This window comes from Haliotis cracherodii, unplaced genomic scaffold (assembly GCF_022045235.1).
Source record: "Haliotis cracherodii isolate W230 unplaced genomic scaffold, xgHalCrac1.p SCAF_2, whole genome shotgun sequence".
Taxonomy (NCBI): domain Eukaryota; kingdom Metazoa; phylum Mollusca; class Gastropoda; order Lepetellida; family Haliotidae; genus Haliotis; species Haliotis cracherodii.
In genome coordinates this window covers 57,770,312-57,785,536 of record NW_027266275.1, presented here as the reverse complement: position 1 = coordinate 57,785,536, position 15,225 = coordinate 57,770,312, and the positions used below count along the sequence as shown (strand labels likewise).

At 40.8% G+C, this 15,225-nt stretch overlaps 1 protein-coding gene across 3 annotated transcripts in view; it reads right to left on the bottom strand.

Moving 5' to 3' along the window:
- The window catches only part of LOC139468277 (caskin-2-like), a 231,097-nt gene that overhangs the window by 108,682 nt on the left and 107,190 nt on the right, over positions 1-15,225 (bottom strand). For all 3 annotated transcript variants that reach the window (XM_071250143.1, XM_071250144.1, XM_071250146.1), the window contains one exon: positions 2,588-2,696. In XM_071250143.1, the coding sequence (XP_071106244.1) occupies positions 2,588-2,696 (109 nt within the window). The remainder of the gene's footprint in view (positions 1-2,587; positions 2,697-15,225) is intronic.

The following is a 15,225-nucleotide window of genomic DNA, read 5'->3' as shown; positions in this document are numbered from 1 at the left end:
GCAATAAACTGTAAGCCCCCAAAACAAGTCTCCTCCATTGTCCCTTCCGTCAGCTAGGCAGCCAGGCAGCACAACAGAACATTGGAATGACAAGTTTTGTCATTATCCTAACATTTTTGACAGAGTTTTTAAACATAAACTTGATGACTAAACCGTTTTTTAATTCCATACCATGTTCTCATCACTGTATGGCCGATACAATGACAATATGACCTTAAACTTTCCCTCACTCACTCACTGTCATTATGACATATCACCTAGTTTTGTGTAGCCTGGAGAGTTGGGAACCTCTCTGCCCCAGCATACCCTTGAGGCATGTACATACATAACATACCTTCATCAACATTCGGACTTCTACACTGACTGTATCACTGCCATCATACGAACTACGCATATCCTGTTTAGCAATATTTCATGTGTGAAAAACTTTTCACACAAGACTGCAAATGCAATTTTCTCAGGTATTCACAGGTAAGTGTCACCAAAATACACTTCACACATAAAATGTATGTCACCCTGGATCCAAACACATGCCTGACTAAATAACCTGTACTGACCTATTACCCAAGGCCTAAACCCCTCACCTTGAAGAATATCAGTGTTCTTCCTCCTGCAAAGTATTTGAACAGGAGAGAGAGGGGCTGCCTATCAATGATAGAGAAATGTTGTGAAAGTAATGAGTTAATCCAAGAATAGCAAACACATGTTGCAAGGATGTACAGAAGCTGGTAGTGAAGAAATGGGACATATGGGACAATAACCGCTGCATGTTCGGGGGATCCTGTAGTGACAGATCTATGTTACACGACTATAAAGGGGAGCGTGTTTTGTTAGGCAACTGTTGTCTGTCATGCTTGACTAGGTCCAGCATTTCGTACATGTGTCCACAGTAATAGACACGCATTGTAACACATAAATAGAAAAAGTCTAACCTTGATTCATGTTCACAGCAGTTCTGGGTGTGCCATGTTAAATTTGCTAAAACGTTGGACACGTAAGTCTATTCTTCTTTTATAACAAATATTTTGCATTGAGGGATAAAATTCAGTTCCCGTGAGCTTGACGAGATCGTGCTCCAAGTCTCAGTGTTTTAACTGAAAACTTCCTCACTGGTGGTAAAGGCAGTTGAAATAGTTCATCACAAAGTGTTCACTGTTGTCAATGAATTATGTTACAGGCCTCAGATAACTTCATATTTCTTGACCTGCTCCTTCCTTCCTACAATGCAGGTACATTGCAGAAGGGTGATAGAGAGAAAAGGATCATTAATCCATTGTAGTATTATCTATGGCAGTACAGTTATTTCACAGTTGGTGTACAGAAACAGACATGACAAGGAAAACTACATGTGAGGTGGTCCGTACTCGAAGCAACAACCCAGGCCCTCATAGTAAGATGACACACTGACCACACACAGCAGCCATTGTAACCACACAATCCCCGCATTTATCAAAACCGTTAAACATGTCGTACTCGGAAGCAATTGTGCTGTTATGTAGAGTTCAGGAAAAGGCAGCTTAATTCTCAATGCAAATGTTGAATGCACAGCTTCTGTTAAAAAGCTGGTGCATTACCTCAATGAGGAACATTCCTGATCTAATAAATTGATATCAGGGACAATTCTGAAGCTTAGATCATCTTGACTTTTTAAACAACAGTTGGAATCATGAAAAGGATGCTACATATGATTTATATATTTTTTAAATCCAGAAGCATTAAAACTTCCTTTGGGCCTTTATTTGTGAAATATTCACTGAAAGTCTTAATTTGTCAGAAAGAAAAGAAATATACTTCAAGTAATGTCAGAACATGAACACTCAACTAAAACAAAACCTGCAAAAGACCAGGTCAAACTCGCACCTTAAGACATTTCCTTTAAATGTCTGCCATGTGCTTCTCCTAACACTCACAGGAACAATAGGCAGCACACGTCTCATGGATATTGTGTTGTTTCGAAGTTTTATTACATCACGACATAACGTCAAAAGTCAACCATTGAAAGCATTCATGGCTCCACAAAATGTCAAATAGTCACAGCCTTCTGATATGACCTTCTACAGGTTGACCTTGGTCAAACCAACAACTGCTATGAGTTTGAAAAGTTTGAAAACAAAAACAACATATGATCTGAAACTAGGGACAAGAAAAAATTCAAAAAGAAAACAAAATCACATGCAGGTCTCTTTCATTTTGTACTTGCAACCTTTACCCGACATTTGAACTACTTTTTGTACTGTTTCCATAGCAAGGGAAACTGATTAGGAGACAATATGATCAGCTAACTTTCCAAACATGTCTCAAAATATCTGCAATTACCCCGAACAAACTACAGTTTCATGTCAAAAGGGTAAAAGAAAATAAACTTGTATAGCTAAATGAATCACAAAAAGAACATCAGAATTCAATCTTCCTGTACCAAAACCATTAACCAGAATACAACTTTCCGGCAGGGGAGCAAGTAAAGTCATTACACGGCTTCAATTAGTTCTATTTAAGGACAGGCAGCTACAGAAATATCTCACCATAAACTGGGAGGCCACGTGAGGAGTCATAAATGTCTATATATACCAATACGGTGTATTCTTACCTTTGAGTACATGTTTGAGTTCCTTGGCAGCTCTGGTTGTTGTGAACTTGTTGACAATGTCTAGTGCTGTCTGGTCATAAGAGTTGGGCTTGTTGACATCGATGCCACACTGGAATAACAAGTTGGTAATTTCATCAAATGCTGAACTGATGAAGTAAGAGAGATACAAGGTCATCTTGACTTGACAATAACAGCATCTAGAGCTTGGTGGATTCTGTCATGTTACCCACCACAGGCATTGTGTCAAGTGCAGCTTGTCAAACAGGACTGAAGTTTTTGTTAATGGACATTTTCGAGTGTGGATAAATAAGCCTCTATTCAATTTGACACTTTTCAAATTTAATTTATATCAGAGGGCTGAATTTCATGTTTGTCTCAGTTTGGGCTTCAACATAAAATGTTATGAAAAGAATACATACACAATGTTTTTCTGATCAAATAATGCGATCAAGAGTGAATGTTATTTCATGCCACAGTCAGCAATATTTTAGGAATATCATGCTAGCTCACACACAACAAAGTCCGGGCCAGGCAAACCAGTATCTGATGGTATGATCACCGATCAACATTGTTGGGGTACAATGACATACAATCATCTAGGTCACACATAATTTCTTGAGTATAGTGTGCACCTAAGCATAAAGTACAATCCCCTTTTGGGGATTCAGTATTTTGGAAAGAAAGCTCTTTTGAGAATTATATGCAGAAAAAAACAAACTACATCGTATCTCTTCGGCAAATTCAGCTAAACGTACAGGTGATAACAAACTTGGTCAAAACAAAATTGCAATATGACATAAAACATCATTTGACATAATCACTTACAATTTAAATTGTATTTCCTGTTCTGATTTACATTGTTTTACATGCAGGGGTCATGATTAAGAATGTGCATTATCTCATAACTATGCCAGAAATAGCAATCATTTGAACACCTTTTTTCTCAATCTGCATGTTATTAAGTTAATACATACTCAATAATATAATTTTAAAGAATTTCAACACAATAATCAGGAGAATTGTATCTGAAACTATTATTTTATCAGGAATGATATATTCTGATATTGTGTTATTTTATTTGCATATTTTACAATATATATTTACAATAATAATAACCATAAGCATAGCACATATTGGTACAACTGATGGCAATTCGACCAATCACCATCGAGACTCCCATGGTCACGATAGCGAAAACATTATGTTGACATATGATAGTCAAACTACAACAAATATGACTTTTGACGAGGCAAAGTATGGCAATTTTGTATCAATCCTCTGACAACTCAAGTTCATATCAAGACGTCAATGTCGGTAATCTGACCATGGTTGCTGTAAATGTGAGTTCACTCACGATCAAGCTAAAATTAACTTAAACAGTAATGAATGAAATTTGGAATAAAACTATTAAAATAGATAACATATACATACAATGAACACTTTTTATAACCAGAGTGTTATTACATGATTAACTTGCATACTTCAGTACAAATTTGTTTACATCATATTTCCGGTGTTAGTGCTCACAGTATCGTCTTTACTGTGGGAAAAACCCATTAAAACTCCTTATGAAGTGTAGAATGCACCCATTCCACTGAGTAGTAGGCTATATAGCTTCAGGCTAGAAGGTTCTAACATTACTATCTCCTCCAACCGGGTACCCATAAGCTGCTGGATGAGTGAAGCATATTTCAAACAAAGTCACTTGCCTAAAGGGACAACATGTTTTTACAAGCCTGGATTCAGTGTGTGTAACTATCAACAGTGGTGACACTGCATACCTGATGCACTTGACTCGCAAGGATCTGTATGCACGTAGAGCCGAGGACAGGCAGGTATTGCACCCTGACATGCTGCATTTACCACTTGTCCCCAGCTGGGTCATGACATCCACAAAAGGAATGTACATGTACACACTGCTGGGTACACATGCACAAGTGTGATCAAGGGGTGCACTCAACACAGGCGATGCACAAAATGTCGCTGAATGCCAGTGCGGCAGTGACTATGTTTCTCTCTGTTCATATGTGCATGACTGTGTTCATGTGTGTGACTGTTCACTTGTGTGTGATTGTGTTTACTTGCATGTGACTGTGTTTACTTGCATGTGACTGTTCATTTGTGTGTGTGACTGTTCATTTGTGTGTGTGACTGTTCATTTGTGTGTGTGACTGTTCACTTGTGTGTGTGACTGTTCATTTGTGTGTGTGACTGTTCATTTGTGTGACTGTTCATTTGTGTGTGACTGTTCAATTGTGTGTGTGACTGTTTACTTGTGTGACTGTTCATTTGTGTGTGTGACTGTTTACTTGGTTGACTGTTCATTTGTGTGTGTGACTGTTCAATTGTGTGTGTGACTGTTTACTTGTGTGACTGTTCATTTGTGTGTGTGACTGTTCAATTGTGTGTGTGATTGTTTACTTGTATGACTGTTCATTTGTGTGTGTGACTGTTCATTTGTGTGTGTGACTGTTCATTTGTGTGTGTGACTGTTCAATTGTGTGTGTGATTGTTTACTTGTATGACTGTTCATTTGTGTGTGTGACTGTTCATTTGTGTGTGTGACTGTTTACTTGTGTGACTGTTCATTTGTGTGTGTGACATCAACCGAGTAACCAGGGCCGACCACCCGATCCACTTAGTGGACCTTACATCCAGCATAGGTTGCTGTGGACCTTACATCCAGCATAGGTTGCTGTGGACCTTACAACCAGCATAGGTTGCTGTGGATCTTACATCCAGCATAGGTTGCTGTGGACCTTACAACCAGCATAGGTTGCTGTGGACCTCACAACCAGTATAGGTTGCTGTGGACCTTACATCCAGCATAGGTTGCAGTGGACCTTACATCCAGCATAGGTTGCTGTGGACCTTATATCCAGCATAGGTTGCTGTGGATCTTACATCCAGCATAGGTTGCTGTGGATCTTACATCCAGCATAGGTTGCTGTGGACCTTACAACCAGCATAGGTTGCTGTGGACCTATTCCAACCCAGAATTCCAACGGATAATCATGCACCTTTTAACATATTCTACAGTACAATATATTCCAAATGTTTGTCTGTACAACACTAGCTGGTAGCTAAAACAGCACATGAACAATGACAGCCATTAACCAGCACTCTTAATCAGTTACTCTACACTTCCCATGTACACTGGGCAAAGGGAGGTAAGTCTTCTGGTTTGAACTGTTTGGGCAAAATATCCTCTTATCTAAACATATGAAACAAATGTTTATGCTGGAATCATATTACTATAAATATATGCTTTCTCAAATTAATGTTTAATGTCCAGTGTATATAAATAAGTATCTATAGCTTATTTTGACAAATCCTGCTCAGGCTCAATATACACACAAGTTAAGGAAATATTTTGATACAGATGATAACCTTTTAATAATTCATTCAGTCTCTTTGATGTGCCACAGATTCAGGTTTGTCATTTATCAAGATGAGAGTGGAATTCAGATTATAATAAAGAAATGTAAACAATGATATTGATATCAGCACAGATGCTGTCCTCTCCCATCAATCACTTCCATCCTAAAGTCTTACCAGCTACCTTCTCTGTCGTACCATTTTTACATTTTACAGAATCAACAATAATAAATCAATCTGGAACCCTGCCCCAATCTTTTTAAGATTCACAGTCCATGAAGCACATTATTTCCCCTTCCACCCAGTCCTTAATGTAATGCTAGCCCTACATGAAGCTCCCCATCTCACTCTCAATTTAAATGTACTGTATATCGTCTATAAAGAGATCCAGCCTATAAGGCGATCCACCTGTAAAAGCCTTGAAAATCAGTGCTAATTTATAAACCCCATCTATAAAGCAAATTGGAATGAAGACAGCATTAGAAATTGGCACTAGTCCTGTAGTCCTTGCCAAACTGCCCAATAGTTAAGGCATCATAAGGACCAGTGGATTAAAACAGTTAGTTTCTATCCCTGATGAAGAACACCGTCAAGTAAACACAATCCCTAAATTTGCAATAAAAACGTGTTTGTCTTCTGTAGAAATAGATTACATCGTATCCCTTCAGCGAATATCCCTTCAAAACAAACAGGTGATAACCATTAAACTTGAACAATACAAATTTGAAATTTGAGATAAAGCATCACTAAACATGATGATTTACCGTATAAATTGTATTTCCTGTTCTCCTTAGCATTGTTTTATATGCAGAGATTAAGATGACCGTGTGTATTGTCTCATAAACTAAGCTTGATGCAGCAATTAGCTTTGCACACATTTTCTCGGAATCTACCAGTGATTTGGTTAAAATCTACCCAATAACATAACTTTAAAGAATTTTGATACAATGATCAGAAGAATTGTATCTGAACTATTATTTTATCCAGAATGATATATTCCAGCATCATGTTATTTCAGTTGCAGATTTTCCATATACAAATACCATATGTATATTTGAATTAAATTAATAACTATAAGCGTAGCACTTTGTTACAGCTGCTCGCTATTGCCAGATATTTTTTATGTATGGAAAAATTTGAACAAAATCACTTTCTATGATCAGGACGTCAAGATTGCAAAAACTTTATGTCGACATATAATTGTCAAACTACAACAAATATGACTTTTAACATGTCAAAGTAGGGCATTGATGATATATATCTGTCCACTGAAGTTGGTTTCACAGCATCAAAAACGGTAATCTGACCATGGTTGCTGTAAATAACGGTGAGTTGGCTATCTACCGATCACTTCACACACGATTTTGCAGAAATGAATGTAAACACAATTGAATTAAATTTTTAATAAAATTAATAAAATAGGTTACAAATATAAGTCCAGATATACAATGTACACTTTTTATAACCAGACAGTGTAATCACAAGATTAATTTGCGTACTTCAGTATGCATTTGTTGACATGGTATTTGCGGTGTTACGTGCTCATGGTAATGTCTTTGTGTGAGGGAAAAAAACTATCAAAACTCTTCTACCCTGTGCATAGGTGGACCCCCCTTGAAACCCTCCTAATTCTAGGTACGAAAAACTCATACACCGCGATATACAGTAGTTGCTTGTCTCTATGAAAACTATATGTTTTCAGAGACTAAGGCAAGGCATACATATAAAAGGGTCTGACCTACCTAACTTCGTCTTTCATATGAATACGACTTGGAAAAGCTGGCTGGCTCTAAACCACCATAAGGAAGGAGTCAATACATACATGCCTCAGACGCCTCACTTTTGACATGAGATTCCTGACACATCACATATGAGGGTATATATCAAGATATAGCACAATTGACATGATATGGACAAGATGCTGGCGGTGGTATCCAGCTGCATGCAATATGATGCAGTTGATAATGATCTGTTACTCCCAGTAACAGAGCTTCTGTGGATACAGATGTGACTGTTATATATATATAAGCCACTTCCTCCAATGAGCAGGTAGGTTTCTCTTGTCAGCTTCCCTGCACCACAGATACCAGTAATTATCATAATGATCTTAGTCTAATCTTGTGGGTAGGAAGTTGGTGAAGATTCTTCAGTTGACAGATAGGTACTGATTACAATCTCAGTAGAGAGGGAAGGAGGGAGGGATGGTAAGAGGCCAATGACAGATGATTCTTTAAATAAACACAAAACATGCTTTATGTTACCTAATTGACAGCACAATTTGACAAACCCATCACATAATTGGCCTACACAATGACAGCTAGTTATTGTTGAATCAAGTTATATGAAATAAAAGTTTTTTCGGCTCTACCAAAATAGAGGTACTGACTGAAGCCTCTGTTCATGCTGTAGTTTAGTAAGTACCGGTTGTATTCAGGGTGGGGAGTGGGAGACCTATAAGGAGGTGGCTGAAGCCTCTGTCCATGCTGTAGTTCAGTAAGTACTGGTTGTATTCAGGGTGGGGAGAGGGAGACCTATAAGGAGGTGGCTGAAGCCTCTGTCCATGCTGTAGTTTAGTAAGTACTGGTTGTATTCAGGGTGGGGAGAGGAGACCTATAGGGAGGTGGCTGAAGAATCTGTCCATGCTGTAGTTCAGAAAGTACTGGTTGTATTCAGGGTGGGGAGTGGGAGACCTATAGGGAGGTGGCTGAAGAATCTGTCCATGCCGTAGTTCAGTAAGTACCGATTGTATTCAGGGTGTGGAGAGGGAGACCTATAGGGAGGTGGCTGAAGAATCTGTCCATGCTGTAGTTCAGTAAGTACTGGTTGTATTCAGGGTGGGGAGAGGGAGACCTATAGGGAGGTGGCCGAAGCCTCTTCACACTATATACAGATAGACTTATGTAATATGGTCCAGGGTGCCGTTGAAAAAGGTGATCTTAGTGCTAATGTGATGGTAACTCTCATGCTTAGGTTGTTTTGAACAACGACACCCTGGGCCCCATTGCACAAAGCATCTAAGCGTCATGATTATCCTAAGTCTATGTTAAAGTATGGGAGTTACAATCGTCTTAGTGTAATATTGCTTTGTGGAATGGGGCTCTGGTGTTCATCAGGATAGTGGTGGTGGCTGAAGATTCTTCATGTAAAAGTGAGTGAGTGAGTGAGTTGGGTTTAACGCTGCTTTTAACAGTATTACAGTTATATCACAGCGTGTCGGCTTAATGTGGGAGGAAAGCCCGAAGTGATGCAGGTCTCAGACGTTTATCACTTCGGTGAAACCCACGAGCATGTGTAGGGTGCTGACAAACCTAGAAACATAATCGGGGCGAACCACGATTTGAACCCACGATCATAGGTTTCTGGCGTGCCCAAGGGACGCAACTCTGCACAGCAAATCGCGGCGCCTTAGACGACTGGGCCAACCATGCCCCTTCATGTAAAAGACAGACATATAGACATATATAGGAAACTCCTGCTCATAATCAGGGTGTGGAAGCAGGAGATAAATGGGCGTGATGGCTGAAAGGGGCAAGTGTGCATGCTGGCTATCACTGGAACTACAAGATAAGGCTATCAAGAAGGCCTGTGGCTCCGTGTAGGCTCACAGGTGCTTCCTCCTCGGAGAAATACATCTCTCACTGTATGTACACATGTATATTAAAATCACAGAGATAAAACTCATTAGAGCATCAGAATCTTTGACCAAGGGGAATATTTCACTGCCAAGAGTCGTCTATAGCACTTGTATCAAGCATGTACAGGCAAGGATAATATTTGACGAGTTTAAACCCTCAAAAGCACCTTACAAATTGTTCAGTGAGTGACACATTAAGCATTGATCATTGTAGCAATTTTATTGCATGTGCTAAATGGTAGAAACAGGGATACAAATGGTGCAATACCATACTCTCTCTTTCATTCACATATCTGTGCACTGAGAAGAGCTTTTACAGTGTACACCCATGTGGAAACAGAACTGTCAACACTTTCAAAATTTCAAAACCTTCTTCACTAGTGTTCTATTATATCCTTAACCTTGATGTCAATAAGCTTAAATCTGACTTCAAAGAAATCTACACCTCCAATCGATCTATAAAAACTATGAAAATATAACAGCTACTTGGATTACAAGATCTGAGATGAGGACAACACTACTACTACTCCCCAGCTTGGAGGGTCTGAGATGAGGACAACACTACTACTACTCCCCAGCTTGGAGGGTCTGAGATGAGGACAACACTGCTACTACTCCCCAGCTTGGAGGGTCTGAGATGAGGACAACACTGCTACTACTCCCCAGCTTGGAGGGTCTGAGATGAGGACAACACTACTACTACTCCCCAGCTTGGAGGGTCTGAGATGAGGACAACACTGCTACTACTCCCCAGCTTGGAGGGTCTGAGATGAGGTCAACACTGCTACTACTCCCCAGCTTGGAGGGTCTGAGATGAGGTCAACACTGCTACTACTCCCCAGCTTGGAGGGTCTGAGATGAGGACAACACTACTACTACTCCCCAGCTTGGAGGGTCTGAGATGAGGTCAACACTGCTACTACTCCCAAGCTTGGAGGGTCTGAGATGAGGTCGACACTACTACTACTCCCAAGCTTGGAGGGTCTGAGATGAGGACAACACTGCTACTACTCCCAAGCTTGGAGGGTCTGAGATGAGGACAACACTGCTACTACTCCCAAGCTTGGAGGGTCTGAAATGAGGTCAACACTACTACTACTCCCAAGCTTGGAGGGTCTGAGATGAGGTCAACACTACTACTACTCCCAAGCTTGGAGGGTCTGAGATGAGGACAACACTGCTACTACTCCCAAGCTTGGAGGGTCTGAAATGAGGTCTACACTACTACTACTCCCCAGCTTGGAGGGTCTGATGTGAGGTCAACACTACTACTACTCCCCAGCTTGGAGGGTCTGATGTGAGGACAACACTACTACTACTCCCAGGCTTGGAGGGTCTGAGATGAGGTCTACACTGCTACTACTCCCAAGCTTGGAGGGTCTGAAATGAGGTCTACACTGCTACTACTCCCAAGCTTGGAGGGTCTGAGATGAGGTCTACACTGCTACTACTCCCAAGCTTGGAGGGTCTGAAATGAGGTCTACACTGCTACTACTCCCAAGCTTGGAGGGTCTGAGATGAGGTCTACACTACTACTACTCCCAAGCTTGGAGGGTCTGAGATGAGGTCTACACTGCTACTACTCCCAAGCTTGGAGGGTCTGAAATGAGGTCTACACTGCTACTACTCCCAAGCTTGGAGGGTCTGAGATGAGGTCAACACTACTACTACTCCCCAGCTCGGAGGGTCTGAGATGAGGACAATACTACTACTACTCCCAAGCTTGGTGGGTCTGAGATGAGGACAACACTGCTACTACTCCCAAGCTTGGAGGGTCTGAGATGAGGTCAACACTACTACTACTCCCAGGCTTGGAGGGTCTGAGATGAGGACAACACTGCTACTACTCCCCAGCTTGGAGGGTCTGAGATGAGGACAACACTGCTACTACTCCCCAGCTTGGAGGGTCTGAGATGAGGACAACACTGCTACTACTCCCCAGCTTGGAGGGTCTGAGATGAGGTCAACACTACTACTACTCCCCAGCTTGGAGGGTCTGAGATGAGGACAACACTGCTACTACTCCCCAGCTTGGAGGGTCTGATGTGAGGTCTACACTACTACTACTCCCCAGCTTGGAGGGTCTGAGATGAGGACAACCCTACTACTACTCCCCAGCTTGGAGGGTCTGAGATGAGGTCAACACTACTACTACTCCCAGGCCTGGAGGGTCTGAGATGAGGTCAACACTACTACTACTCCCAAGCCTAGAGGGTCTGAGATGAGGTCAACACTGCTACTACTCCCAAGCTTGGAGGGTCTGAGATGAGGTCTACACTACACATACTCCCCAGCTTGGAAGGTCTGAGATGAGGACAACACTACTACTACTCCCAAGCTTGGAGGGTCTGAGATGAGGTCTACACTACAAATTCTCCCCAGCTTGGAGGGTCTGAGATGAGGACAACACTACTACTACTCCCAAGCCTAGAGGGTCTGAGATGAGGTCAACACTGCTACTACTCCCAAGCTTGGAGGGTCTGAGATGAGGTCTACACTACAAATACTCCCCAGCTTGGAAGGTCTGAGATGAGGACAACACTACTACTACTCCCAAGCTTGGAGGGTCTGAGATGAGGTCTACACTACAAATTCTCCCCAGCTTGGAGGGTCTGAGATGAGGACAACACTACTACTACTCCCAAGCTTGGAGGGTCTGAGATGAGGTCTACACTACAAACTCTCCCCAGATTGGGGGTTCAACATCTTGCTACTACACACAGTTTGAAGTGTCTGTGAGCTGTTGAAGCTGCTGTGATAATCACTTTGTGTTTACCTGGAGGTACGCCACAGGTAGACTTATCACAGCAAACATCAGTCACAACATACTGGCTCTGGTTACCTCCGTGATATATGGGCTTACTCTTGAACCAACAAGAGTAGGGCAAACACTGTAAGGATCTCAGCTGGAACATCATTCTTGTGCAAGACAGACTAATATCACTGTTAATTGTTTTGATTTCCAACTGACAGAATTTCCAAACCATTCTTCTGAATCACCTTAACTTGTTTCTTACTTTACTTGCATGTGTTTTTCGAAAGGAATACAGGACATTTATATGATAAGCTGTTCAGAACTGACCAGCGGACAGAGGTCTAAATCAAAGTGATGCATAAAATATATAGATATTTCAAAAAGACACAAAAAACACCACATTATCCATCGAAAATGATCCATGAAAACTTGTCATTAACCTATCAGGCTGTGTGGCCTCTGACTTACAACCAAAGACAACTGAAAAACACCTTCTCAATGTCATTACTGATAGTTCACGGAAGTCACTGATTCCTAAAACAAAGACAGGGGATACATTCAGGAAAGCTCTATCTGATCTGGACCAATGAAATGCTATCAAGACTGCCATGTGATCTAGCACACAACCAAGGTTCAGGGTTTCTGCCCTTCATTAAAACATTTATCATGTCATACTGCTAGATAAATAAAATTCCAACTTGGTGAAATATGGCTGCAGAGGATTTCCGTTTTTCCCCTTCTAACGGAAACACTTACTTATGTAACTTCTGAGACATGCTACCATAAAATATATCTGATGTTTTTTTCTTAACCAACAGTTGGTTACACCAATAAACACTTGCTTGTCGATTACCTATCAAGATGCGCGTATTAAACCTGTCAAAATCCAGTTTCCTACCATAATCCCCAACATCTCCATTAAAATATGTTACAAAAGTATTTTTGTTGTAACTCCAGTGAAATCTATAGACACAATCATGTCACATCAAGTGAACATCCATTTGTCTACAGCTTACATAAAATGATGTATTCGACCAGTCTGTGCAGAATGTAGTTAGTTATATGTATTAAATGTTTCAAGTCATATAAGTTACAATCTTGTTCTTATATGGAGAATTCACTGTACATGAACAATAATTTCATTTCTGCTTCTGGAGAACCTCATTCACTCAATATTATATCATACCAGCCTTTAACTTATTTCTGAGGAGAGTGGCCAATAGTTTGTCACATCTGAGGTGTCCCCTGCCACAACATGGTTGGGATATAAAAATACCAGCATAAAACCATACTGACTCACTTCTGTTTTATACAGAGCTGAATTACACTACTAAAAAGGACAGATTCCAATGTACAAAATAGATAGGTTTGAGTAGTATTTCAGTGATATCACTACCTGTCAGCATAACATGGGAGGAGGGAGCTGGAGTGAGTGAGTGAGTGAGTGAGTGAGTGAGTGAGTCTGGGTTTAACTCTACTTTGAGCAGTATTTCAGTTATATCACTACCTGTCAGCATAACATGGGAGGAATGAGCTGGAGTGAGTGAGTGAGTGAGTTTGGGTTTAACTCTACTTTCAGCAGTATTTCAGTTATATCACTACCTGTCAGCATAACATAGGAGGAAGGAGCTGGAGTGAGTGAGTGAGTGAGTGAGTTTGGGTTTAACTCTACTTAGAGCAGTATTTCAGTTATATCATTGCCTGTCAGTATAACATGGGAGGAAGGAGCTGGAGTGAGTGAGTAAGTGAGTGAGTTTGGTTTTAACTCTACTTAGAGCAGTATTTCAGTTATATCACTGCCTGTCAGTATAACATGGGAGGAGGGAGCTGGAGTGAGTGAGTAAGTGAGTGAGTTTGGGTTTAACTCTACTTAGAGCAGTATTTCAGTAATATCACTGCCTGTCAGTATAACATGGGAGGAAGGAGCTGGAGTGAGTGAATAAGTGAGTGAGTTTGGGTTTAACTCTACTTAGAGCAGTATTTCAGTTATATCACTGCCTGTCAGTATAACATGGGAGGAGGGAGCTGGAGTGAGTGAGTGAGTGAGTGAGTGAGTGAGTGAGTTTGGGTTTAACTCCACTTAGAGCAGTATTTCAGTTATATCACTACCTGTCAGCATAACATGGGAGGAAGGAGCTGGAGTGAGTGAGTGAGTGAGTGAGTGAGTTTGGGTTTAACTCTACTTTCAGCAGTATTTCAGTTATATCACTACCTGTCAGTATAACATGGGAGGAAGGAGCTGGAGTGAGTGAGTGGGTGAGTGAGTGAGTGAGTGAGTTTGGGTTTAACTCTACTTTGAACAGTATTTCAGTTATAAACATCAACCAAGTCAGCAAGCCTGACCATCTGATACTGTTAGTCGCCTCTTACAACAAGCATGGGTTGCTGAAGACCTTTTCTAACCTGGATCATCATGAGTCCTGTGGACATAAGAGTGGAACATCCCACTCAGTTAACAGATCTAAAACAACCTGCAGTGCTATGTCTCAGCAAGTTTAGAGTGAGTGAGTGAATTTGGCCATGCATGTCATTGTACCAATATGTCATAGAAACATTGCTCATATCAATCTCAGGTTTTTCTGCCCAGATTTAAATACTTACATGTTCCTGAATGTGGTGTAAAACAACATTCGTTCACCCACTCTTACTCACACAAAGCAAACAGTGAACAAATTTGTGAAGGAGAGTTTTGTGCACTGTCTATATAGTAATATTACAACAATATCATGGAGAAGTTGCTTTAACGCCCCTTTGAACAGTATTGCAGTTGTCAGCTTGATGCAGGAGGAATGTGATGCATGTCTAAGACGTTTACAACTTTGGGTAAATATGGTCGACAAATCTAGAAACATAATCATGCAGGCAGCAGTT